The 26,387-nt window shown below is 41.1% G+C and overlaps 2 protein-coding genes across 3 annotated transcripts in view; one reads left to right on the forward strand and one right to left on the reverse strand.

Moving 5' to 3' along the window:
- The window catches only part of lcor (ligand dependent nuclear receptor corepressor), a 78,162-nt gene extending 54,453 nt beyond the window's left edge, over window positions 1-23,709 (reverse strand). Inside the window, exon 1 of the mRNA XM_028564319.1 lies at window positions 23,613-23,709. Within this exon, the coding sequence (XP_028420120.1) occupies window positions 23,613-23,709 (97 nt within the window). The remainder of the gene's footprint in view (window positions 1-23,612) is intronic.
- Window positions 23,710-24,294: 585 nt separating this feature from the next.
- LOC114573504 (MORN repeat-containing protein 4) overlaps window positions 24,295-26,387 on the forward strand; it is a 30,626-nt gene continuing 28,533 nt past the window's right edge. Inside the window, exon 1 of one of the 2 annotated variants that reach the window (XM_028605773.1) lies at window positions 24,295-24,373. The gene's annotated coding sequence lies outside the window, so the exon portion shown is untranslated. The remainder of the gene's footprint in view (window positions 24,374-26,387) is intronic. The other variant, XM_028605764.1, reaches the window with a different exon arrangement.

Genomic DNA, 26,387 nt, shown 5'->3' on the forward strand with positions numbered 1-26,387 from the left:
CACATGCCACTAAAAACATATTGAGAACCTTGCATAAGGATCATAATGGAGCATTGTCTCACAAAATTGAATCAATCACTGCATCAAATGTACCCTGAATTCCGTCCAACAACATATATAAAATGAAATAAAAACGGAAAAATATGGACAGTATTTTAATTATTTTGCATTACGTCCAAGACGATACCCTCTGGCTACACTGTAAACCTTTGATGTTGATTTACAGCTACAATCTCACAGTATTATGTACACAGTACACAGTATACAGTTTTAATGCTACACAGGAGCATACTCTAAATGGCCATGCATTCTGGGAGAAAATCATAATATTACAGCACTATCTGCGAATGTTACAGATTTACAGGTATTTACTGTTAATAGCAATGCATCTTAAGGGAAAATAAGGGAAAAGGCGGTAACTACACTGCAGCCAGTGTTTTACTGTAAATTCAAATAATACGGTAAGAAACTGTATGTCTATTACGGAAGAGGATTAGGGCCAAAATGAAAAATTGAATCGAGTTATGAGTTTAAAGTCAGAATTCTGAGATTAAAGTCTGACTTTTTTCTTATAATTCTGACTTTAATCTCAGAATTCTGACTTTAATAAAAAAAAAATACAACTTTAAAAAAAAAAACTGAATTCTGAGATTAAACTCAGAACTCAAATACATGTTTCACATATGGCCCTAATCCTCTTCCGTAGTCTATATAGAGTAAAATAATTTAAAGTTTAAAAACAGCATGCATACTGTAAATAAACAGTAGTCATCACAGTACATTTACGATGAAAAGTTTTACAGTGTACGGGACTGGCCATAACATTAAAGTTCTGCAAATTATTTCAAAGAGTGATGAATGTGTTTACCAAAACTATGTTTGAGGTTTTCCTGAAACATGTGACCGTGCTATAATCACATCAATTTACGGTGACAGATACAGACACTTACGACCCCTCTAATAATGCATTATAGTATTCTTCTAGTATTCTCTATAATAATATGATTCACATGAGGTTGTCCTTGTGTATCTGATCTTTTACACTGATTTATACAAGCTTCGGCTCCTCAGAGTGCAACACACTACTTTCATTGTCACTGAACTACCGGCAGATAATACGTCCAAATTGCAAAAGCCCGCAGTGATAATTAGCCGGAGAGAATGTGTTTCATGCAGCTTTTGAATAGCTTCAAGTTAAAGACCCACATCAGAAGAAATCTTCCATTTGATTCACACGGTCAAAACCCTAAACTTTTTTTTACACGTCAAATTACAATTACTTTGAAACCACTGGCTCCACACGGATGACCAATTAATACCCGAGTTGCAATATTGAAGAAAAATAAACTAGGCCGAGCCCCTGGCTGTGGAAGCACATCATGTGGCCAAAATGTTTACATACCTCTTAGTTCCAATGAAAAGGAAATCATAATCTACAGCAAAACATCTACATCATAAAACGGTACTTTAGACAACAGTGTTTTTCATACGGTGGCCAACCAGAGCAAACGCGCTACAACAGCCCCGAACACTTCCCATTTTTATTAGCAGAAACGTGCTGCAAATACAAAAACGAGGCAAAGTGAAAAACACACAAACCCCAAAAAACATGCAAAAAAAAATACGTAAATACAATGCAAAGTTTAAAATGCAGTATGCAAGTGTGAGTTTCTCTCTTCTGAACTCCAGCGGTGTCTCTCGGCTTCCATTAGCCGACTGCATTTTGAGGGGTTGACTTAAAAAGCTGGTATACATAAACATAATGCTCTATACAGTAGTAAATCCACTTTAGCAGTGATGTCTTAGCTGCTTATATTATACAACCATAATCTGTTGTTGACCTCATGAGTGTCTAATAATGTTTGTCTGCCCCACAGTCGCATCCGGCCTAATAGATTTACATATGTCATTTATGTTTTTTTGCCGTTTCATGTTCTGTTTTACAAAAAGATGAGGAGGAAAATCAAGTCCTTAATAAATGTGATCTCTCTGCAATGTCATCGGTCATGTCATGTTGTCAATTCGGATGCCACCGTATCTTTTCTGTTTCAAACATACAATGCACAAAGCCAGATCCATAAAGAGGAACTAGTCCCCCCCTCCCAGTATTTTGCATCTCCCGGCGCCCCTCTGGTTTTTCTCTTGAAAACCCCGTTATGTGCATGATCCTCAAAACTTCATAACGAATATTCATCACAAACAAACCATACGTTTGTATGTTTGGCTGACGTCACCCAAGTTGCCAGATCGTCTATGAAACACAATCTACACAAACAATCCACACACTACATACAACTTCAACCTAGAGCTGTGCAATATATCGATATATTGATAAAGTGATATGAGATTAGATATCGCCTTAGATTTTGGATATCGTAATATTGTTACATGGCATAAGTGTTTCCTGTTTTTAAAGGCTGCATTACAGTAAAGTGATGTCATTTTCTGAACTTACCAGACTGTTGTAACTGTTCTATTATTTGCCTTTACCCACTTAGTCATTATATCCACATTACTAATGATTATTTATCAAAAATCTCATTGTGTAAATATTTTGTGAAAGCACCAATAGTCAACACTACAATATCGCTGCGGTATTGATATTGAGGTATTTGGTCAAAAATATCGTGACATTTGATTATCTCCATATTGCCCAGCCCTAGTTCAACCCATCTGTCACCACAACCCGATTCATTGAATCGGCTGCTCTATGCGCAAACTGACAGGCTAGCTAACTTAGCGTAGCCTTTATCAAAATGGCAGGGCAGGACCATGGATGTATAATAACATCCACGGGCACTAGGGTTGGAATCTTCACTGGTCTCACGATACAATTCGATTGCGATTATCCGGTCAACAATTCAAATCGATGCGCTATCACAATGCGTAAATTAATCGCCAACAACTTTGAGAATTGATTAATCGCTTTGAGTCATTTTTTAATGATAAATACTCTGATTCTAGCTTCTCAAATGTGAATGTTTTCTAGTTTCTTCTCTCCTCTGGGACAGTAAACTGAATTAATTTGAGTTGGGGACAAAACGAGACATTTGAGGACGGCATCTTGGGCTTTTTGGGAAACACCTACAGTCGATTCTCCGATTAGTCAATTGACAGAAACATTCTCCGGTTCAAGCCTCTCAAATGTGATGATTTGCCGTTTTTCTCGGTTTTATATCATTGTAAATGTGTGCCAGCAGAGAAAATGTTACAGGTTTACATATTAAATGGACATCGACAAATTCAAGCAGTCAGATATATACTGTATACATACTATACTGTACTGTACTGTACTGTATGTATATATACTCCCCTTTTTATTGTATCTGCTCTTAAAAAAGACACTTCCTGAATGTAGCGGAGTCTGAACACAGGAGACAACAGACAAAAGGAAAAAACAAAAAAAGCAGCAACTGGAAAATTAAAAAAAGGTAACACCAGTAGGCAATAAATCGATGGTGGTAAAAAAATAAAATAAAAAAATAAAACAGCAGTTTTAAAATTATGACTATTTTTTAATAGTTAAGACCAGAGGATGTTGATGGATAATCACAGACTGGTGTATGTCAAAGTTTAGTCAGGACAGTGTTAAAAAGAAAAGAAATTAAATAAAAATACCCAAAAATCAATGGAAGTAATCATTCATTTTACCAGCGAAGAATGTTGTATAGGTTCCATCCAACGTACATGCAGCCAAGTTATGTTTGTGTAATTTTGTTGAAAGAAACCCATATTTCATACTTTGAAAATGGGTCAAATGTGACCCGAGCAAACACAAGGGTTAAATATTAATATTACTTTTTTTAACCAGTTCTGTTAATTGGGGTTTTATTTACTCATTATTCAAGTTTGCCTTGACTGTACACGGACCGATCATGCTTACTGCTGTGAAAAGTGCCCCCCCTAAACCTACCTAGACCTATTCTGAGCCTGGAAAACCCCTGAGTAATAAAACACAACAGTACAAATAACTCACGATACATTGATTAGTCGATTTTCAGGTCAACAATTCTTCGATTTCAGTTTCTCAAATGTCAGCATTTACTGCTTTTCTGTTTTCTATCTAAAGAAAAGTAATATCTTTCAGAGTGCTGGTCCTTTACAAAACAAGCACTTTAAGATTTCCCCGCTATCCTATTGCGTGCAGAGGGAATTTGAAAGACAACCGTTTATCCCGCCCCTCGGATTGAGCCCTGTCAATGGTGAGTTCCCAGACCCAACATCTGGATGTGGGTCTGGCTTGTCAGGCTAATAGATTAGGGTTGTTGACTATGAATTAAAAAAAAGTGCAAAAACGCTCAAAAAAAGGAAAGGAGAACAGGTTCGTGGTCGACGTGAAGACAACACCAGGGTTAAACCAAACAGTTCACTGATTCACTGAAAAGATAACAGATAAGTGGTAACGAAAAGAGCCGAGTTATAGTTGCAGCCTCAACTTTCTCGACCCTGAACCGTTAAGCTGCACAGCGACAGAATTTCAAGCTCAGTGATTGCATGTCTCTCACCGCAGTTCTTCCTTGGGAGTCGTAGTTCACATCTTTCCTCGGGTGTTGATTAACAGAACATTTCCAACCCAGTTCCTAACTGTCACGGTATGACGATGATTCTGCTGAGAGAGCTTCACTTCCAGTTTTTGGACAAACTCAAGTGGGCAGGTCACCTCCTCACTGGTTTTTACCTCCAGCTAAATATAACTCCACCCACTTCTTCCCTCTGCCTTATTGATGCTTCCCCCCACCCTCTCCACACTTTTACTACCATTTCTCTCTTCCATGATATTTCAAAAGGAATTTGTCCTTCTGGTTTTGACCCCTTATATTCATTACTACGGGTCTCGGCTTCAGCACAGTGCTTTCATTGTCTCATCGTCAAAACTGCAATCCCCCTGCCGCTGAAATCTCCCAAAAAAAAAAAAAAAAAAAATGCATGTGCCCTGTCGCGTTAATTAATTAACCAGGGAGAAATGGGTTTCATGCAGCTTTTTGAGCAAAGCATGCAAAATGACTACAAATTAGAGTCACAGAAAAAAAATCTTCCACACATTCTAAAACCTAAACATCATCCGGACCTTTTTATCGAAGCGTTGAGAAAGCAATTACTTTGAAAACATTTGCTCCATAATTTGCTACACAAAAAAATCAAAGTGCAATCTCTGTGCATTATAACATAATGCACAGAGATTTTTTGTGTGTGTGTCTGTATTCTGCAGCTTTACTCACCTAAATAATGAAATCTCATGCTTGTATATAGGGCTGTGTATTGGCAAGAATCTGGCGATACTATACGTATCACAATACAAGGGTCACAATTCAATATATTGCAATATATTTTGATACTGTGCGTAAGGCAATATATTGGGATTTTTTTTTAGAGCATCATTTTAGAAAAACTAATATTTCAAAAAAGACATGATGTGCAAAAAAAGTCAAAGAAGTTTACTTTAGGTAAACAACTCAGCACAGAGAAAATGTGTCTCAGCATAGCCATCTAGCGGTAGGGGGTTTGACCACAACATGAACATGAACCACTGTCTTACATGAAGATTTTTGCACATAAAACAAAAAAAATAAATCTATATTGCATTTTTGAAAATAGTATTGCTAAATAAAATATTGCGATACTCAAGTGAATCAATTTTTTTTCTTACACCCCTACTTGTACGTGGGGTTTAAAGTGTGTGTACACGTGTAGCTGCTCAAACCGTTCGAGGGCTCTGTATATTTATAATAACGAAATCAGGACATCCACATGATCTGAACACGGTGGCATTACATCTGCTCACGTGTGTAAGAAGTACGGATATTGGTGAGAAGAATGAAAGTATGTACTTTACTGTATATCATAAAAAATGGACCGTTTGAAAAAGAAGAAAAAAAACATCAACGGAGAGAAAAAGTGGAAGAAAAGAAAACCCAACCTGCCTACGCCGCAATTAAGTCTGAGACGAAAATGTCTACAGCTGCCACTCCAAACACACTCTGCCTGTGTGAGTGTTTGGGTCTACAGACACATGCACACACACTCACTGGGAAATCTACCGGAATATAAAAAAAACCTGTCTGAATATAAGTGCCTCTTGGCAGAAATTAAATGAAAAAGAATTCAAGAGATCCTTCAGCGAGCAGCAGACTCACGGCGGTTGATTGAATCCTTCATTTCTGCCTCCGAAAAAGTAGGGCCAGGGACAGATGTTTGACAACACTCCTACTCAAAAAGCGATGTCACAAAATGTCATTTTAGAAATGTATTTAACATTTCATTCATGTATTAGGCTACTTTGGTGTACCCGAGACTTTTGTTAACTCATGTCAAGCACCAAAACAACTGAGGGTATGTTTTCACAAGAGATTTGAAAAATCTTTTTGCTTTAGGGCCAAATTATCTCTTTACACATTGCTCTGGAACAATTTTGGGCATCACTATACAGAAAGCTGAGTTTCTTCTCAACATTTTGATATGAAACACACGGGGATCAGTTATATTGACAAACCATTAAAAGGAGAATTCAAGACGATATCTACAAAAGCCCTTGGACCTCAGAGGGTTAAAAAGGCAGAATTTTGCCAGAATAAAAAAATTAGTGCGGACATTGAAAGGCTGAAGAAAAGAGAAGAAGATTAATAAGAGAAGAAGACGTGGGCAGAAAAGAAGTGTGAGTTTAAGGAGAAGGAGAAAAAAAAGAAGAAACAGGAGAGGAGAGAGATACAAAAAAAAGAGAAGGTGAATTAAAAGAAAAATAGAGAGAGGAAAAAAAGAAAGAGAAGAAGGAAAGGGGGGAGGGAGAAAGAGGAGAGAAAGGATGCAGCAGAGAGGAGGAGATAAAAATACAAGTGACATTTCTCCTGACGGAGAGTGGAGTGACGGCGGCGGCAGAGCGGGGTTTGTTGCCTGACCTTCAGTTTTATTGCCCTGTGTGTGTGTGTGTGTGTGTGTGTGTGTGTGTGTGTGTGTGTGTGTGTGTGTGTGTGTGTGTGTGTGTGTGTGTGTGTGTGTGTGTGTGTGTGTGTGTGTGTGTGTGTGTGTGTAGCAGCCTGGTGGGCTTGACACGTAACTGAGGGTGACACGGTCACACACAGAGGAGAGCTGAGAGCCCCCAGCTCTGCAGCAAGCTCGGACCTCACACAGCACAGCTGGCCCTGTCACCTCCACTTATCCTGCCCGAGTCTACTGCCTGTACAGTAACTCTGTGTGTGTGTGTGTGTGTGTGTGTGTGTGTGTGTGTGTGTGTGTGTGTGTGTGTGTGTGTGTGTGTGTGTGTGTGTGTGTGTGTGCGCTGGGTAGTAAAAGCCGGACGCAGAAGCTTGTGAGCGTCAAGGTGCATTCATTCAATTATTTTACTGTCCCACTGCACTATGTAAACCATAAATTATCCGCTAGGGATGCCAGCTTTGTTTTGTTCAATGCTGACGACTATGAGCGTACATAAATCAGAGTTCGGGGGTAGAGTTAAATGAAAAAAAGAAAAAAAAGAAGGCCAGAAAATCTTCGGCCATCTTTAGGCTTCTGGCCGACGTGGTGCGTTTACAGCTTCGACGTAGTTAAGTGTAAAGCATCAGGATTGTAGCTTGGGTCATTTGTAGTTAGGGTTGGGCTTCAGTATCGTTTTATCAAATCCAAATTAGGAACAATCAGTTGGTTAGAGCAGTGGTTCCCAACCTTTTTCCTTGGCGCCCCCCCCTACTTATGTCTAAGAAAAGCTGAGGCCCCCCCTTACTTTATTTTTTGCTGATACAGAGGAGTTATCAGCACTTTTACGTTTCTCCGCCATGATTCATTCATAAAATAGTGATGCCATGGGGGCAGGAAAAACGAGGATGATAGCAGCTAACAGCTGGCAGCTAGCAGCTAACAGCTAACAGCTAGCAGCTAGCCGCTGACCTGATGACAGCAAGGGTCCCAGGTTAAGAGGTCCCGGAGGTTTGGCCTACTAAGTAGCCTGCCTCTAATTTTAAGCCAGAACAAAAATATATAATTTTTATACAGGCTTTTGTACACATTATCTATTCTAGTGTATTATCATAATTTGTTTAACATGTGCAAACATTTTTTTTTACCTCAACCTCAAACCAGATAAAGACTTGCGCCCCCCCCGTGATCTTTGCCGGCCCCCTGAAGGGTGCCCAGACCCCAGGTTGGGAACCACTGGGTTAGAGCTGCAACAATCAATCGATTAACCAACTAGTTGTCAACCAATAAATTAATCGCCAACAACTTTGATAATTGATTAATCGCTTTGAGTCATTTTTTTACGAAAAATTCTCTGATTCTAGCTTCTCAAATGTGAATGTTTTCTAGTTTCTTCTCTCCTCTGGGACAGTAAATTGAATACATTTGAGTTGGGGACAAAATGAGACATTTGAGGACGGCAACTTGGGCTTTTTTTGGAAGCACCTACAGCCGATTCTCCGATTAGTCAATTGACAGAAACATTCTCCGGTTCAAGCCTCTCAAATGTGATGATTTGCCGTTTTTGGCGATTTTATATAATTGTAAATGTGAATATTTGTAGTTGGACTAAACAGGAACACAGTGATCACTATTAAGCCAGCAGAGAAAACATTACAGGTCTAATATGCACAAATGGAGCATTCACAGTGAGGAAGGGGGCCATTATGTGTGCTGCAGTCTCTCCGTTACCTCAAGGTGAAAACTCTTGGACAACACAAAAGATCAGCAAAACGTTCTCCGAGAATTCACCAAACCCCTTTCACTTCTCAGCTGCTTTTGCGGATTGCGTTTGCAGACAAAGAAAAAGCCACGTACGAACTCAAAAACTAAATGGAATGCAACAAATGAAGCAGTAACTCTAACAAAACAAGGCACAAAACGTATGTGACTGTGCACACCTACACATGTGAGCAACTACAGTAAGAGAGCAGCAGGCAGTCTGCAAGAGAAAAAATAAATTGGGTGAATGACAGACTTGAATGCAGGTTTTGTAGACAAAGAAACAGAAATGGCTGGTAAGGTGGGAGTTAAGGTGGGCTGAAGGCGGTGCTGAAGAAATGTCTCAAGTCTGGGAGAAAAGAGAAAATGTGCATCGTGGCTACACTGAAGCCAACAGGATGTCGCTTACTTCTGAATCTAATGTCATTTTCAGCTAAAGCTGTCTTTGTCAGCTTCATTCAATTTAATTTCTTATTTTAGATGCATTTTACTACTTTTCTCAAAGGGGTAATTCTACTTTTAAAGTATAAGTCTGGCGATATTTTTCAAATTTCTTTTGTCAACAAATCCCACAAAAAGACCAAAACCAACAGGGAATGTATCTACTAACAAGTCTTGTGTTACATTATTGTAATGCCACACTGTTGCACTGGGTGACATGTTCCTTCATTAACAACCGATTCATGTCGGTACCCAACCCTATCACTGAGGCTAACCTCAAAAAAAGAACAAGTTTATATATGTGATCGGTTTTTAAAGATTTAATATAGGAACCATTGGGCTTGGGGCTGTGTGGAATATTTAGGGCATATTTAACTCATTGTTGGTGTTGGTCATTTAAAGGGATACACCAATGTTTTGTTGAATTTGTTGAAATAGGGCTTATCACGGTCTCCCCTGGCTGTAGATAGGTGGGTCAACGCATTTTTTGTCTCAGTGCAAGTAATTAGGTTGTTTTTTTGTCTTTTGTTGGCTCACTTTTACTCACAACATGCTAACCGGCAACATAGGATTCCATTCACTACGCTAAGCTAACTAGCAGCGGTGCTGCCGGTGTTGCACCAGACTAAAACGATGCATGCACAAAAAATGCATTGGCCCACCTATCTACAGCTAGGGGAGACCGTGATGAGCCCTATTTCAACAAATGGTGGCGTATCCCTTTAAGGGCAAATTAGAATTGGAAATTGGCCTTAAATAACTGTATAGAATTACACCAGCCTTAACCTTTAAATAGGGAATTCAATTGTTTTCCTCCATCTGGGGCACACATATTTAACATCTGTCCTGTGTATGAGTGTGTGTGTGTGTGTGTGTGTGTGTGTGTGTGTGTGTGTGTGTGTGTGTGTGTGTGTGTGTGTGTGTGTGTGTGTGTGTGTGTGTGTGTGTGTGTGTGTGTGTGCGTGTATTCATCCAAATTAAAGCCAGCCATCCTGTATTAGCATACTAATTAAACCCATTCCCACTATTGTCACTACTTCACCTTCTTCAAGCCAGCAATCCAGTGTAGTGTCAGCCTTTCAAAATACAGCATTCACACCGCAATTTCTTCAGAAATTGCCTTCTCCAGTTAACTTCTGTCCTACAGCTGGAAACTGCTGGCAGTCCTTCACTTCCTCCTATTGTACAAAAGTCAAACATCTCACACCCCCTCCATCTTTTGAGTATTTTATAATTTACGTTATTCTGGTTTGTTCGTCTACTTCTGGCTGCGTGGTGCCGTTTCCTCCTCCAGGCTGTGAAACAAGTTGGTTTTCTGATTAAAGGCTGTTCTATTATTTTGAACCCAAATGGCACAAGAAAGAATCGACCGCTCATTGGCTGCCACGAATCACCTACAGCGGCCCATAGAGGACAACCGCTGCATTCAAGTGTGTCGACACAACTAATAAAATATGAGCAAGTTGAAAAACAAAACAGCCTTTTTTTTTTTTTTTTTTTTTTAAGTGTCAAGGGCATTTATGCCCATTTATTTTTAATTGCTTTGTTGTTTTATGAATTTTAAAAAGGCTTTTTGCCCTGAAGCTGCCATTAATGTCTGACCCCGGTCACCAAACTGTCAGCTTTCATGCGACTCTTTCATTCTTAATATTTTGTTACTGTTTCATGCTTTTCCTGGTTTATTACCATAAAAGCAAAAAAACTCTAAATCCTCCAGTGGCTGCTTGTTGAGGCTACAATACAACAAAATACTAACGCTTTCCTCAGATCTTTAACAGTGAGTCCATCAGGGCTAAAACATTAGGTTTCTCGTAACGGTTGTGGATTCATTCAAATCAAGTGAAAATGTAAAATGACATTGCTTTTTGTTCATTACATTTACATTTCCTTTGAACAACCTGGCTGATACATAAACAAGTTTTAGCTTATCGCAGATATATGTCGTCCAAGAAATAATTTAAAGGTCCCATGGCATGACATTTTTTTAACATGAGTTCCCCCCAGCCTGCCTATGGTCCCCCAGTGGCTAGAAATGGTGATAGGTGTAAACCGAGCCCTGGGTATCCTGCTCTGCCTTTGAGAAAATGAAAGCTAAGATGGGCCGATCTGGAATCTTCCCTTTATGACATCATAAGGGGAAAGGTTACCTCCCCTTTCTCTGCTTTGCCCGCCCAGAGAATTTGGCCCACCCATGAGAGAGAGAGTGACATCGTGGCTTTCAAACGAGCAAAGTGGAAGTTGGTCAAGGCCACAACCCCCCTCCCTCCCACCTCCACCAATATAATTCCATCCTTAAGTAACACATTGACAGAATGTATTTTCATCATGGGCTTCATACACGTTGTGTAGTAACACATCTAGAAGCAACATTTCTACCAGATGGGGGACCCTGGAGGCTGGGACAAAATCTAAGAAAATGGGGGTCTAATTTGATTCAAATTTTTGCAGTGGTTTCCTGCATATCGTCCACACTCCTTTCATGTCTGAGATGTGATTAAAGGCGGAATTGCCCAAAAAAGAATAAAAAACAATGGGGGGGTCTAATTTGTGTCAGTTATGGAGTCCTTGATGTGAAAAAGTTTAGGGACAATCATAAAGACATAATCCTGTCACAACCATGAACATATACGCCAGATTTCCTGGGCCATCAGCTGGTTTTCTAACCTAAAACTGTGTTGCCAGCAGGGAAATATCGCTCAAACTTGGAGAAAGCTGCATCCATTTCCCCTGACGACACCAGAGGTCTTGGTCCAAACAGATGTTGGTCTGTATACGAGGAGCTTCTGCCCTCACGGTTGTTCTGTGTGGAAGAATGACATGGAGGTCAATCTTCTTCGGGTGGTGTGAGTGAGTCAGACTCCCAACTCGCCCCGCAGCTTCATAGAAGCATCTGAAGGAGACGATCCTCTGTTCCGCTCCTCAGACAAAGACTGCTGTGTGGGTTTTATTTTTTTTATTTTTTTTAACAGCGCTGACATCGCTTTGCCCCCCACAGCCTCCCTCTCTGTGGCTGTTGAATGTGGCGGCGACGGCTCTGAAAGCGAGCTCGACGTCCCGGTTAAGTGTATTTGGAAAGGTAATTAACCCCAGAGACTACTACGCAGAAGGAGAAAGAGGAAAAAAAATAAAATGAACTGACAATGTAATCATCCCCCCCACATACATTAGGGCTGCACAATTAATCGCAATTTTATCGAAATCCCAACATGCACTAGTGCAATATACAAATCGCAAGGGTGGCGCAATATTTCTTTAACGGCAAAATACTGTGTGTCAAACCATTCTAAAATAAAGTACTGTGGTGCTGCAGAGATGTCCCGGCCTACAAATCCTATCCTACAGACTACAGAAAAAAAATCTTTGTTTGGTACAGATCATCGCAAAAAGAAAAAAAAAAGAAAAAAGAAATAAAAACTTTTTTTGTAATATATTTTTCAATGAAAATGAGAATAATGATACAAAAAATGATCATTCCCTCCAATATCGTGAATCACATCGCAATCGCAATATCAGTCAAAATAATCGCAATGAGATATTTTCTCAATATCGTGCGTACATTACGCCTATGGGTCTGGGATACCCAAAATAGCCTTTCCTGTCAAATAAAAAGATTTAGAAAATAATAAATTTGTTCATATTCTCGGGCCACAGAATATGAGTTAAATCCTGCGTGTGAAGTTCTTTCTCAGGCCACTGTTTAGCAGTTAGCTGAAATGTGCTTTAAAAGTCTGTGTGTGTGTGTGTGTGTGTGTGTGTGTGTGTGTGTGTGTGTGTGTGTGTGTGTGTGTGTGTGTGTGTGTGTGTGCACGTGTGTGTGAATCATTTGTTATGGCTGTTGAGCAGTGGTCTCTTTGCTTTCCAGCCTTTGCTCCCTGCGTTCAACCAAATCACGCTATAACAACACGTTTGCAGTGATAAAAGCTAACGGAGGCAGATAAGGGGGGGGGGAGGGAGGGAGCATATACTGAAAGCTCATGTCCTCCTAATCCAAGAGCAGTTTGAGATAGGGCTGTGCTATTAATCGAATCTTGATCGCGGTTTCAATTTCGGCACGTAACGATCACAAAAACAACATAATCGATGAAAGATTATTTTTGCATAAAAGGTCACAACTTTAAATACTAACAGTGCTTAACTGAACAGCAACATGCACCGGTTGTATTTTAAATGCGGGCTGATAATAATGAGGTAAAAAGCACCGCCGAGTGAACAGAAAAGGCAGCCAGGATGAATAAATCCTGGCTGTTAGCCTGGTCAGGACCAGTCTAGCTGCATATAATAAATCTCCATGGTAACTTAGGTGCCTCTGCTTTTGGGAAGCCGAGTCGAGCCGAGGTTAAAATTCAGCCAGGATTACTGGGAAATCCCGGCTTAATCCGCTATCTAGGTTTTGTGAAATATCCCTCCGGAGACATTCTTCTAACGGTAACGTTTGCTGACTGAGTTGTTAATTAAAAAAGGGACATCCAGCAGATTATGGGATGTCTAAACAGGTGGATGAAGGTTCCCTGGTGCAAAAGGTTTGCTGTATACGTTTAACATACGAGATTTACTTCCTCTGAGGAGTTCCCAAGCCAGTTTTTTTTTAGTAAGTAATTTTTTAAGAAAGGTCAAAAACTCAAGCGATTTAAATGAAATCTCGATTAAAGTTATGAACCCTTGTGTTGTCTTCCTGTCAACTGTGATCACTTTTTTCAAAGTTCTGATGTCTTGGGTGCTTTTTTGTGACGTTTGACACTTTTTGTTGTTGTTTTTTTCAGCGTTTTTGTTGGTTTTCCCAACGTTTTGTCTTGTTTTTAGTTTTTTTAGTTTTTTTTTACATTTTGGCGCTTATTTCGACGTCCCATATTTTCTAATATAAAAAAAACAAACTTTGAAAACGGGTCAAATTTGACCCAAGGACAACATGAGGGTTGACTAGGCATGCTCCAGTCTGATCTGTTGGATAGGTATCGGTATGTATGTTTTAACAGCGGCCATGTTGTGTATAGTTTAGGGTCCACCACGAGACCAATCGGCGTTGCAGATTGAACATGTAGCTGGACTTGAACAGCCTTCTTTTGACTGAATGTTCTGCCAAACAACACGTTTTCTGCTCACCAGTTCCATTTTCACTTCCTCACAGCCTACTGTGTTGAACGCTCCACCTACGTAAACACCTTCCCGTAATCAACGGCGCCGTCATTACATCGACCAGCGTAGCACGTGTAGTGCAAGCGTAGGGTTCAGGTCGGGGAAAAAAAATTCTAAGGTTCGGCAGAAAACGAACCCTCGTCAAAAAGCCCAATATTCGTCCGAATCCGAATGCTGGATCCGGTGCATCCCTACTTAGCACACAGTATTTAAAATGATCAAGTTGTGAAAGCAGGCACCGAATGTTTGGTCCGATTAATAATCGTGTTTACTCACGCACTCTTTATCAAACTCTATTGACTCCTTTAAAAAGCAGTTGAAGACTTTGCTATTCAAACAGGCTTTTAGTTAGACAAGGGCTTTTATGGCTGGCTGATTTTATGAACCTATGTTTTCCTCTGTATTCTTATGTCTTCTATTTATCGTATTCCAATTTATTGTAAAGCACTTACCCCCTGTGAAAAGTGCCATTTAAATACACTTTACTTACATACTAATTGATCAGATAGTTCCTCATTTAAATAAAACATGTTTCCCGTTATATTATTTTCATTTTGGTAAAGCTCTTGTATGGATGCTTGTGTGTCTGAATTTGGCTTTTTTTTTTGTTAAATATTATATTTTGTTATAAATATTAGTATTTGTTGAAAAACATCTAGCCTTCCAGTACAAATCTGTATTTTGAGTTAAGAGGAGTAAGTCACTTCTAGAAAGCTTTTTTTTTCTTCTTTAATTCTTCTACAAAATCAATATCAGAGAGTAGATCCCCCGAAAATAAAGCTGTTGCTTTAATTGTTGTGTCTATAAACCACGGCAGTGTTCCCGTCTGAGAGGCAGCAGCAGCAGAAGGTTTACCTGCGTCACAGTGTGCTCCATCTCAGGTCCAAGGCCGAATCCTAATGAAGTCCCATTCAGGCTTTTGAATTGCAAATAATTGGCCATTGTTTCCGTGTCATTTGTTGTGCAAAGCTCATCCGTCATGTGTGCTCGCAGGGCTTGTTGTTGTATAAAAGCAACATACCTTCCTAAACACTCCCTCCTCTCCCCCTCTGTCTGCCTCGCCGTTTCTCTCTATCGTTCTAAGTCGCCCATCCGTCTCCCTCTTTTGAGGAACTACGTTTCCCAGGGTGCACCTGTGGGCCGCGGCACTTTCCCGACACACACACACACACACACACACACACACACACACACACACACACACTGCATGGCACTATCTTTTTGGGGACCTGTCATTGACATAATGCATTCCCTAGCCCCTTACCCTAACCTTAACCATCACAACTAAATGCCTAACCTTAACCTTAACCCTCAAACAGCCCTTTAAACTTGTGGGGTCCAGCATTTTGGGCCCCACAAGGCTGTGCAGACCCCACAAGTATACTGTATTGGTTTTTGGACCCCACGAATATAGTAAAACACACACACACACACACACACACACACACACACCTTTAAAGCACTGCTCAACCGCCACAACAATTTATTCACACACACACACAAACAGAGACTGTTAAAGCACTTCAGCATTTCAGCTAAATGTTAAACAGCGCCCGGAGAAAGAACTTTACACACAGAGTTTTGTTGATTTAACTCATATTTGACATTAACTGTACCGCGAGAACAACGTGTATGACTTTATGAAATTTAAATTTAATTTGATTTTAGTGACGTGAACATGTGTGGCCTGTGACTTCTTTTTTGGCGATTCTTTTCTATGATGGCTAAGAATTTTGTTTTCTGGCTTTATGTCGACCAAACTGTAAGTGAGAAGACTATATGAGATAAGATATAAGATAATAAGATAACAGTCATAGATATTTTACTTTTTCTCTTAAATAAAAGCATGTCAATAAACTATACATGTCTGGCCCTAGTCGATCGACTAATCAATAAAGCGACTAATGGTTGCAGCTCTAGTCTGTAAACTTCTGTTTGATATAGACCTGATTTCATATCAGTCGGCGAACAACATGACATGGCATTTATTAACATGACAAAGTTGCAGATTAGGTCTGAGAATGATTGGGAGCAGACGGCTGCATTTGCCCACAGACTGTCCCTTTAACTCTGAACCGTGACAGCTTAGCGCTGCTTAACCGATTGCTCGGCTCCATTATTATCTCATTAGCCGGGGTTGCTCTTGTTCAGGAATATCGAGGTGCTACTTAGTATTAATGCGTTGTTAACGGTGGTCTGAAATGACACACACTTTTATTTTAATTCCATTAATACTGAACTCTCGGGGAGATTTGAGCCTTTCCTCATTAGAATAATAAGGCATTCCCTGAGCCTAATCGTCTCACACAGCTCTTTGAAGAAGGGAAGGCTGAACAAAGTCTCCTCACTTTCCAAAAGTTTCCACATGCGCGCGCGCGTGCGCGCGCACACACACACACACACACACACACACACACACACACACACACACACACACACACACACACACACACACACACACACACACACACACACACACACACACACAGGTTCCACCATGCACGTGATCAAATACTCTGAGAAGCAAATTGCTCAAATATGACCTTCCACACAAAAGCAGCCATTATGGAAGAATAAGGAGTTCATAAAAGGCGGGACCAAGTAAACATTCCAGCTGCTCTAAGTGTGTGTGTGTGTGTGTGTGTGTGTGTGTGTGTGTGTGTGTGTGTGTGTGTGTGTGTGTGACCTGACCTCCTCGGTACAGTTTTTTGGACACTAACACCATGCGGGCTCATGCACGGTGTGGAGTTTGTGTATACACAATAACAAACATAACAAAAGGAACTCACACACACACACACACACACACACACACACACACACACACACACAATGGAATGCTTACGTAAATTTTGGTTTGAGCCGGGGACGCTGAGTACAAAGTTTAGTCAGGGACTTTTGAGTGCTGCCTGGTGAGACTGAAGGAAAGAACAGAGAGAGAGAGAGAGAGAGAGAGAGAGAGAGAGAGAGAGAGAGACAGAGAGAGAGAGAGAGAGAGACACACACACACACACGAAGCTGAAGGGTTGCTTCTTTGTCAAAAACTTTTTGATTAATCCGATAATGGCACCACTTTCATCTAAACTTTAACAACAAACTTTTCGGCCTTTTTACTTGGTTTCAAGACTCTCGTACATGTCCCTTAAAGATTCTCCAACGCTCAACAACAATAATGAAAAGCTTCCCATCCCCATCAGATACACTAGAAAAGTCCCTGGGGAGGAAAACTGCATAACACTGGCAACATTAAATAAGCTTAATATAAAAGATTATGAAAAACAAAAACAAACAACAACCACAAAAAGGGCCTTTTTTTAAGAAGTCAGCTGTCTCTCTCCTCTCCTGAGATTTTAAACTAGTTTGTTCTTTTAAAGCTGTCGCTCCGCTTCTTTAACAGCTTGAATAGACAGCCTTGTACCAAGGCTCAGTCCTTACCGCAGCGGCCCAGGGTGCGAATCCGACTCGCCCCCTTCCCGCTACAACTGTCCTATCAATTATAGGCCAAAATGCTCCCCCCATTTAAAAAAAAATGGGCATACTCCTCAGAAACAAATTCAGGCTTGGAGCATGAAAAGTAGCCAGGTGTGTAACCAGAACGCCGGCAGTTTGAATCTTTCTGGCAGTTAGATAAAAGGTGTGTTCGTGTGTTTGAACGGGAGGCAGGATGTCGCTGGAAAAGAGCTCAGTGGGCACACACACACACACACACACACACACACACACACACACACCTTCTGTCGACATTCACTCAGTGCCAGTGGTGTATTTTGCTTTTCCACAGATTGCGTCCACCCCCCTCCCCATCCCAAAGAGAGCAGTCTCTCTCTCCCACGGGGCTCTTGGTTGGCATGGATCGGCCTCCCGAGATAGCTGCACACACACACACACATTTTTACACACATTACTGGCAAGCATGTGGGGGGTGCATGTGTTATGAAGAGGGTACGCTGAGATTTACAGAGTTGGCCCCCAGTCAGACTGCCCACCAGCTCCCAGATAAATGTGCCATGTTTTGTTTTCCTTTTGAAAAAAAAAGCCCATGAAAAGAATTAGCAGGATGAGAACGCGGCAGGCAGGTCTCTCGGGGCGTCCATCTGTCCATTACTGAAATAAAAGCCGTTCGCTCAGAGAGGGAGGCGTCGCGGAAGGGGACGGAGGGATTCGGTTGACTTGATAAGACGAGGATTTGACTTTGAGTACATTGGGGAATGGTACAGTCAGACAGACAGTCAGACAGACAGACAGACAGCTCAAGGGACCAACGCAGCCTTCATGTCGACCTGTATACACCGTGGTGACTGAAGGCGAGGCAACTCATCATTTCGGTTACAACAACAGCCATTTTTGGCGTGTTAAAAGATGGAAATTTTAGTTTTGAGTCCAGCATGTTTCTGATTTGAGATTTATTTGTAGACATTTTTTCCTGAGGCAGCTTCTTTGGAGGCAAACTCAATCTCAGAGTCAAACTTCAGCTTAACCTCAGTTAAAGTAACAGTACAGGGGAGTGGGGGAGGGGGAGTGCCATTTTGGCCAGGTCTCTCTAATGTATCTCAAGAGACTTCCTGGTGAAATAAAGGTTAATACAAATTAACTAGCGCCTTGCACTTGAGTTATGGCCAAAAATGTGTCACCAAAAGCTAATCAAATGCTTGAGTTTGTGCCAAATTTGCAGAAATTCCCCCGGGACGTACGATGGCCGGCCGATCAACCCGAAAAAAAGTAATGCCTCTTGCCACGGCGGTTGCCGGTGCGGATGAATAATAAAAGCGTAAGCTTGCTTATGGACCAAAAAAACATGAAACGTACCTAGCTAGTGAGGCCAGGTTAGCTATTCGGCCTTGCTGAGCTTCCAAGTAAAAAACTAGCTAGTTATTAGCATATATGCTACAACATGCTAGTCCAGAGGTCAGCAACCTTAGGCTCAACCACTGGAGCACTAGCAATAAGTTGTGTCCATTGGTTACAGTAGTTTGATTGACTTCCCCCCATCTGCATTCCGCAAAGACCCGCCCTACTCTACCTCTGATTGGCTAGTACTCGTTGCCTTCTTCACAGAATGCGGTGCGAAAGGGATATAAATAACACTACCTGAACGGGCTCGGGAAATGATGGCAGGCTTAATGCTGATATGGCACGCTGAATTACAAGAACATTTTAAAATGGCATTTCGTATTACAAAGTTACTAGTCCATAAAAGCGCCATTTCCAAAAGGTCTCCGTTTGTGACCTTCCAGCTCAAACCAAAACAGGGGCAGCAGTTCCAAATAGGGCTGCTTTTTCATGCTGAATGACTTATTTCCAAGAAACGTACAAGCACATCTCTGGTAAAGAATTAAAGTGGTGCTTTTGCATGACTCTTAGCGGAGAAACTCCGATTTACAAATCTGTCGATTAAATCAACTAATCGATTAGTCGATGCAATAGAATGAGTGTTAGTCGACTAAGAATTTCTTCAATCGAGCACAGCCCTATTTCCAAATGTCTCCGTTTTAGGGGCTCGGAAACGCCAGAGTAGTGTGGACGCAAAGGCTTAAACAAAGTAAAAGATGTTCGTTTTTTTTGTTGTTTTTTTTAAAACCAAAACCTACTGTAGTAGTGTAGATGTAGCCTTGGACTGCTGGTCACTACAGGGACCCTAAAAAAATCTCCTGCCAGCGGATGGAATACATCACCAGATAACCACAGTTTCCGGAACTTTAGACACCATAAAACCAACCGACGTTCAGCTCAACCCGGTGGCATCGTTACCGTGTTTGGATTAAGCTCTCCTCTCTGAGAAGTGTTGGAAATAAAAAAAAAGCAACCTGCCACTCAGACTCACACCTCTCTCTTCCTCACAGTCTGTCTCTCTCCAGCACGGCCACAACCTTTCGGCAATCAAATTATCCGCACTCTCCTACCCAGAGTGTGTGCCAAAAAGGAATCGCCAGTCGGGCTATAATTGCTACCAACTAATAATGTTAACCTTTGTATGGCATATAGGCCCTACTTTATTATCAGTACAGCACAGGGTAAAGTGATGAGGCTGCTGGTGTCGACAAGCTGCATCCTTTTGAAACCCTGTAATGAACTGGAAGATGTCCACCTTTGTTACCGGACCTTCTTAAAACACAAGGATCACTATTAATAACACTGTTTAATAATTTTTTTTTTAAATGTCATTGCCAGCACACATTTTTGTGTACGAATAAAACATAAATTCCTTTTTATTTAGTCTTATTTTGGAGTTTGAAGGCTTTTCAAATTTAAAAAAAAAACAACTTTGTGCCTTTTTTCAATCGACAAAAAGCTGCAACTATTTGTCAATTAGTGGATTAGTCTATTTTTGATAACCCTCTATATCATTTTTCAAGCAAAAATGCCAAACATTCCCTGGTTACAGCTTCTCAGTTATAAAGATATGTTGCTTTTTTTTGTATTAAAATTCTTATACTGCACTGTAAAATTTATTCTTGTCTTTTAAATTGTTTTTAATTGTTTTCTAACTGCTCTTTCATGTTTTATGTAAAGCACTTTGAATTGCCCTGTTGCTGAAATGTGCTATATAAATAAAGCTGCCTAGCCTTGCCTTGCCTTCTCAGTTATAAAGATATGTTGCTTTTTTGGTCTTAAGTGATAGTGAACTCTAATTTTTGGGGTTCTGGATTGTTTTTCACTACATTGTGGCATTTATTGTCCAAATGATTCATGGATCTATTGAGAGAATCATTGCTACTTGCAGCACTAATAACATCTGAATATCTGTTATTTCACATAAATGCCCAAAACTCATGAAGATAGCCCAAAATGAATACAAGCAATGTCAAAACTCACACAGCACTTTTGAAAGCAAATTCTTCAGCTGGTCAGAAGACAAACATGTCTCGTGATGTTCCAGTTTCTCACAGTTTCGGGGCCGATTAGCCTTCAAACAAATAAACATGTCAGACTTCAATCTGACTGCTGATAACCACTGCTGCACTCGGCCCTAAAACTCCTCGCGCATAGCAAACCAATGAACGTCAACAACCATAAATATGAAGAAATATGCCTAACTAACACACACACACACACACACACACACACACACACAGATATTACTACATGGATTCAAGGTGCACAATAGTGATCTTACAGTAGGTTTATCATGCTTATGATAGATATCTCGTTAGTATCTATATAGTATTCCTTGGGACTTAAGTCTCACTCAGATATCTAAATAACATCCTTACAGTGTTTATTACAGGTATACAGCTCTTCTCGATTACAGGGTATGCTGTGCAAGTAATCAAATTTTGACTCCAACGATCACAATGACAACGTAATCTAGAAAAATTATCATTTTTGCACATTCAGTTTTCCAAATAAACTCTTATTTTGTCTTGTGTTCTGAAGGGGGAAATCAAAAAGTTCAACCGCAAAAGTATTTAGGGAAATGTCACGGTTCAAGGTGGTTTCACTGTTTTTATATAAACAACAAATGCAACGTCTTTCCAAAAGTCAGTAAGTTATCGTGTTAAATAATGATGACCGTAATGATTGCGATTATGATTTTGTTCCATAACCGAGCAGCCTTATTAAAAGGGCATCTTCCACCCCAAATGTGTTACACTTTTTTTGTTTTGTTTTTTAAAAGGGAGCAACACATCATCATCATCTGCTGCTTTTAACTACCACCTGGTGACCCACTTAATCCTTTAAACAGCACTAATTAGACTACAAATGAAAGCAAAAGCAGGGCAAAAAGCAGGCAGTGGCCTATGTGAAGCTAGATAATAGGCTAAAGCTTACTTTTGTTGAGAAAAAAAAAAAACACATTCTTGTGTAATAATCTCACTTGAAATGGCCAAACTGTTGTGAGACAAGTGGAGGAAGGGAAAGCCTTTTTTTTTTACGCTGCTTACTGTGATTCCTTATGGCTTCATAGTGGAGGTCAGAGATTACCCAACCTCTTCATTTAACACTACGGGCTCTCATTAGAAGGTTATTCTTACTAAAAAGACCCGCTAGATATAGTCGGAATCAGGCCATGTGGGTTATTAGAAAGCGCGCGGATGGATAAGTGGGTGACAGTTCAACGCACAACATCTGGACACACAAAGTGCATCCAAAAACAAGTGCAGCCGCAACACCCCCTGACCCTGGCGCTGCTGCGGTGGTGCTAATACCTTCATACCGCCGATAAAAGCCAGATTAAGAGCCGGGCAGAGAGCCGAGGAAACCCTGGAGAGGTTAAGAGATCCGACGCTAAGAGTGGATCATAATCTTGCCATAACATCAGGATAGGTCGATGTAACCGGATTAAACGGAGCTAATGAAATACAACAGAAACGGAGGATTAATGGTGGTGGTGGAGGTGGAAGAAGAGGATGGGGGGAAGATGTATGGATGAGAAAATCCAAAATAAAAGCCGACATGAACTAATGAGAAAAAGCAGGGAGAGGTCAAAAACTGGATTTGCATCAGTTTTTGTTTTTTTTCCAACAAGACAAAGCCTGACACACGCCACGGCCGCTGCTGTTAATTGTCCCTGCAGTGCCAAAAAGATGCTGTACTGTCATAAACATTTTTTTTATTATTATTATTTATTTATTTTTATCATAAATATGTGTTGATACAAACTGCGCCGGGCAAATCTTAACCGCAGAGTTCTCCACAGCATCCAGGATCCCCGGCCGTTTCAACAAGTACCAATCCCGGTTTAGAGGCGAGCGCTAAGGCATCCCCCCTAAAATACCAAATTATTCCCTCAATGCAGCAATGCGCGCTCCCAAAAGCCGATTTCCAGGGAAGTGGAAGGGAGGAGGAGGAGGAGGGGGGGGGGTCATGTTTGGAGATTGAGTGCGCGCAACGCCTTCCTTCCTCCCTCCCTCCCTCCCTCCCCCCACCACCAAAAATCTCAACCCCGGCGGCGCGCACGCGGGCACAAGCAAGCCTATAGCGGGGAAGCCGATTGGCTGAGGCGCAGCTCCATCTGCACACGTGACTTTGCCCTGCTTTACAATAAATAAACAGCTCAGGAATAATGTATTTAAAAAAAATAATAAAAATCTCCAAAACACCGAGACCCTAAATAAAACAACACTCGGCAACTGCTCACAGACACAAAGTCTGCAGGTGGAACACCTGCCAACATTTCCGACATGAGCCCGAAAACTTATAGAGCTCAATCTTTTTTTTTTTTTTTTTTTTTTGGATATGTCCGGTGGGAGGCAGGCGGAAAAAAATGACAGCTCCATGTAGCGCTTATAGGTTTTTTTCAGTGGACATTTACAGCCGCGGCTCCCTTGCTTCCAAAGAAAAACAAACGCAAAACACGCCGTTACCGGCACCGTCCGGTAGCCCCGGACCGCGCCACACACACTCTCACACTCAATGCCAAGCGAGCTTACCTACACAGTGAATGAGTTTGTGCCTCCAAGAGTCAAGTTCCTGCCGAAAGCCGCGCCTCTCTACCGTGCATTGCTGCCTTTTGCACAGACTCGCCATTTTCTATCGGCCCCTCCCGTGGGCGCGCACATACTGCTGGGTGCTTCCCTGCGCGCACGTCACCGGTGGTTTTTTATTCTAGGGCTGGGTGGAGTGAGATATGAGGGGGACGGGGCTGCAGCATCCCCCTTTTCTATATCGCTCGTTTTGTCCCACCCACCAAAAGCGCCCTCCCTCCCTCCGCCTTCTACTTCCCTCCACCCCCCTCCCTCATCCCAGCATCTCTGCGCGAGGATGTGCTGTCATTGGTCGTTTACAGACATGTTTGTCTGTTTTAATGTTGTGTAGCAGGGCACAGAGCACATGGCGCCTGTGCTCCAAATGTGCCGTGGCTTAAAGCTATATGTGTCAAAGGGCGCGGGTGTGCCGGGGATTTAGAATGCGCATAAAGACACTGCATTGTTTAAATTCACAGACATGTTACAGTGCACCTCTCGGCGCTGTAGTTAATAAACTGTAGCCTAGAGTGTGTGGACTGTGTATACACAGAGGCATTGTTATTAAAAAAGAAAAAGAAATGGCCCGAGTATCATTTTATGAAAATAAAAGAGCCTGCAGCTCTTTGATGTGACTGTAAAAAAAAAAAAAATCCCCCTCATGTCCCTGCGAGGCTCGCATCGACCAGGAAACCGACGATTCGACCAGTGACATCACTAATATTCAGGTAAACAAATATTCTCATCGAGCCAATTAATTAAAGGATTACTACAAATTCTTAAGGGATTATGTGACATTTTCTTGCTAAGTGGTATTAATCAAATTAACGAAACGCTCAACTATTCAGCTATTTCCACCCATTCGTTGCATCTCGAGTGTGTTTTCCATGGCTGCCATCCACAGGAAATTTTTCCATAACTGACATTTTTCAAAAACTCTATTTCCAGGATTTTAGAAATACTGATGTGACGAGTCTAGTAAAACTAGTAATGTTTAGTTCTAGTTGGACAATTTATGGGTTACACCATTGTGTTGTGGCTACTGTAATATGTATTTTTTTATGTAAGTAAAGTATGTTGTGTGTGGACATTGGACTGGAAGATGTGGATGAAATTACTTTTGTACTGGTGTCATGTAATTCCGTGTGGGATGGGCCGCTTATAGTGGCATAAAACATAAATAAAATATCATATCATATCATATCATATAGTAGGCCTAACCTCGCCCAAGTCCAAAACAGTAAAGGAATCACCCTAAAAATTGATATTGTAAACTCCCCAAGGCATAGGCGTAATTTACAACCCCTCCCCCCTAATAATCCAAACTGGCCAGTGCAACCCACCCCAAAAAAAATACATAAAAAAAGTCATTTGCAACATACATTGTTGCAGAAAAAAAATCACCAGAATGCAGAAAATGAAGTGTTTGATATGCTAAAAATTTCTATTTTGCTCAAAAGTGGAGGAACATGTGCACGTAGGTAGGCGAGCTCTGGAATTGAAATGGCAGTCGAGTGTGTGATGAGAATTTTTCAAAAAAAAAAAAAAAAGAGATAAATATAATTTGATTGTTGGTTCTAGCTGGGAGGATGTTTCCCAAATCTATCGATTTTAGAATGCCAACTCAAAGAAAGCGGAAGGGGAGGGACATCCGGCGAAAGAAATGTCGGAAAAAGCAACAAATTTACAAAAAAATTGACAAATGTCTGAGAAAGCCACAAAAAAGTCCGAACAAAAACAAATAAACTCTACATGTCTGGCCCTTGGTGTGATTCTCTTTTTCCAGTGTGGCCCTTAGTGAAAATGGGTTTGATCCCCCTGCCCTAAATAAAACGTCGTTGATATAGACTAGGCTGAGGCCACGGCGCCGCTGCAAAATAGCCTCAGGAAGGAACTACTTTTGGTGGAACATGTGTACGTTCAATTAGTCAATTAGTCGTGCAACAGAAACTCCGATTGGACAGATAGTCTAGCTAGCTGTCTGGATTTACCCTGCAGAGATCTGAGGAGCAGTTAACCATAGTCCTCACAAATCCACCGGAGGTTAGAACGCCAACACAAAGGAAGAGGAAGGTAACGGGACATCCAAAAACGGACATCCGAAAACAGTGACATCGGGCTGAATTTCCGGCACAACGAGAGCAATCCCGGAAGTGGAACGTCGTGGATATAGACCAGTGGTAAATGTGATCAGGGTCAAAAGAGAGGCTCCCTCTCAACTTCCCTAAAGGTGTAGAAAAACAGGGAGATGTACATATCATGGACCAACAATGCACATACCACAGCATGTATGACCTGGATATGTAATAGGCCTACACACAACTTCACAGCAGAGCACACATGTCCACACCATAAACAGCGCCATGAAACTGAAATGAAAAACACCTGATCGTGCTCTCTTTGAGAACAGCTCCACGTTGATCCCATGGAAGTTTAATATTAGCACATTTAGTGACTCATCGAAAACTTAATATAGGCCTATTTAGTTTCTTAAGAACGATGATGTCATGCCAATTTTGCGTTATACCTTCTACCCTGTCTGCGTTTGTTATTTAATGCAGCCTTTTCTTATGACTGTCTCTACCTCAATAAAGGTCGGGGCACTGTGAAAACGAATGACGGGAATAAAATCCAGGACTTTATCGTTCCATCCCTGGCAAAGTTTGAGAGCCTATATGTTGTATTCTAATGCATCTATTGAAATACGTTTTAGAAATCAACCAACTGAAACATACAAAGAGC

This window comes from Perca flavescens, chromosome 2 (assembly GCF_004354835.1).
Source record: "Perca flavescens isolate YP-PL-M2 chromosome 2, PFLA_1.0, whole genome shotgun sequence".
Classification (NCBI taxonomy): Eukaryota; Metazoa; Chordata; class Actinopteri; order Perciformes; family Percidae; genus Perca; species Perca flavescens.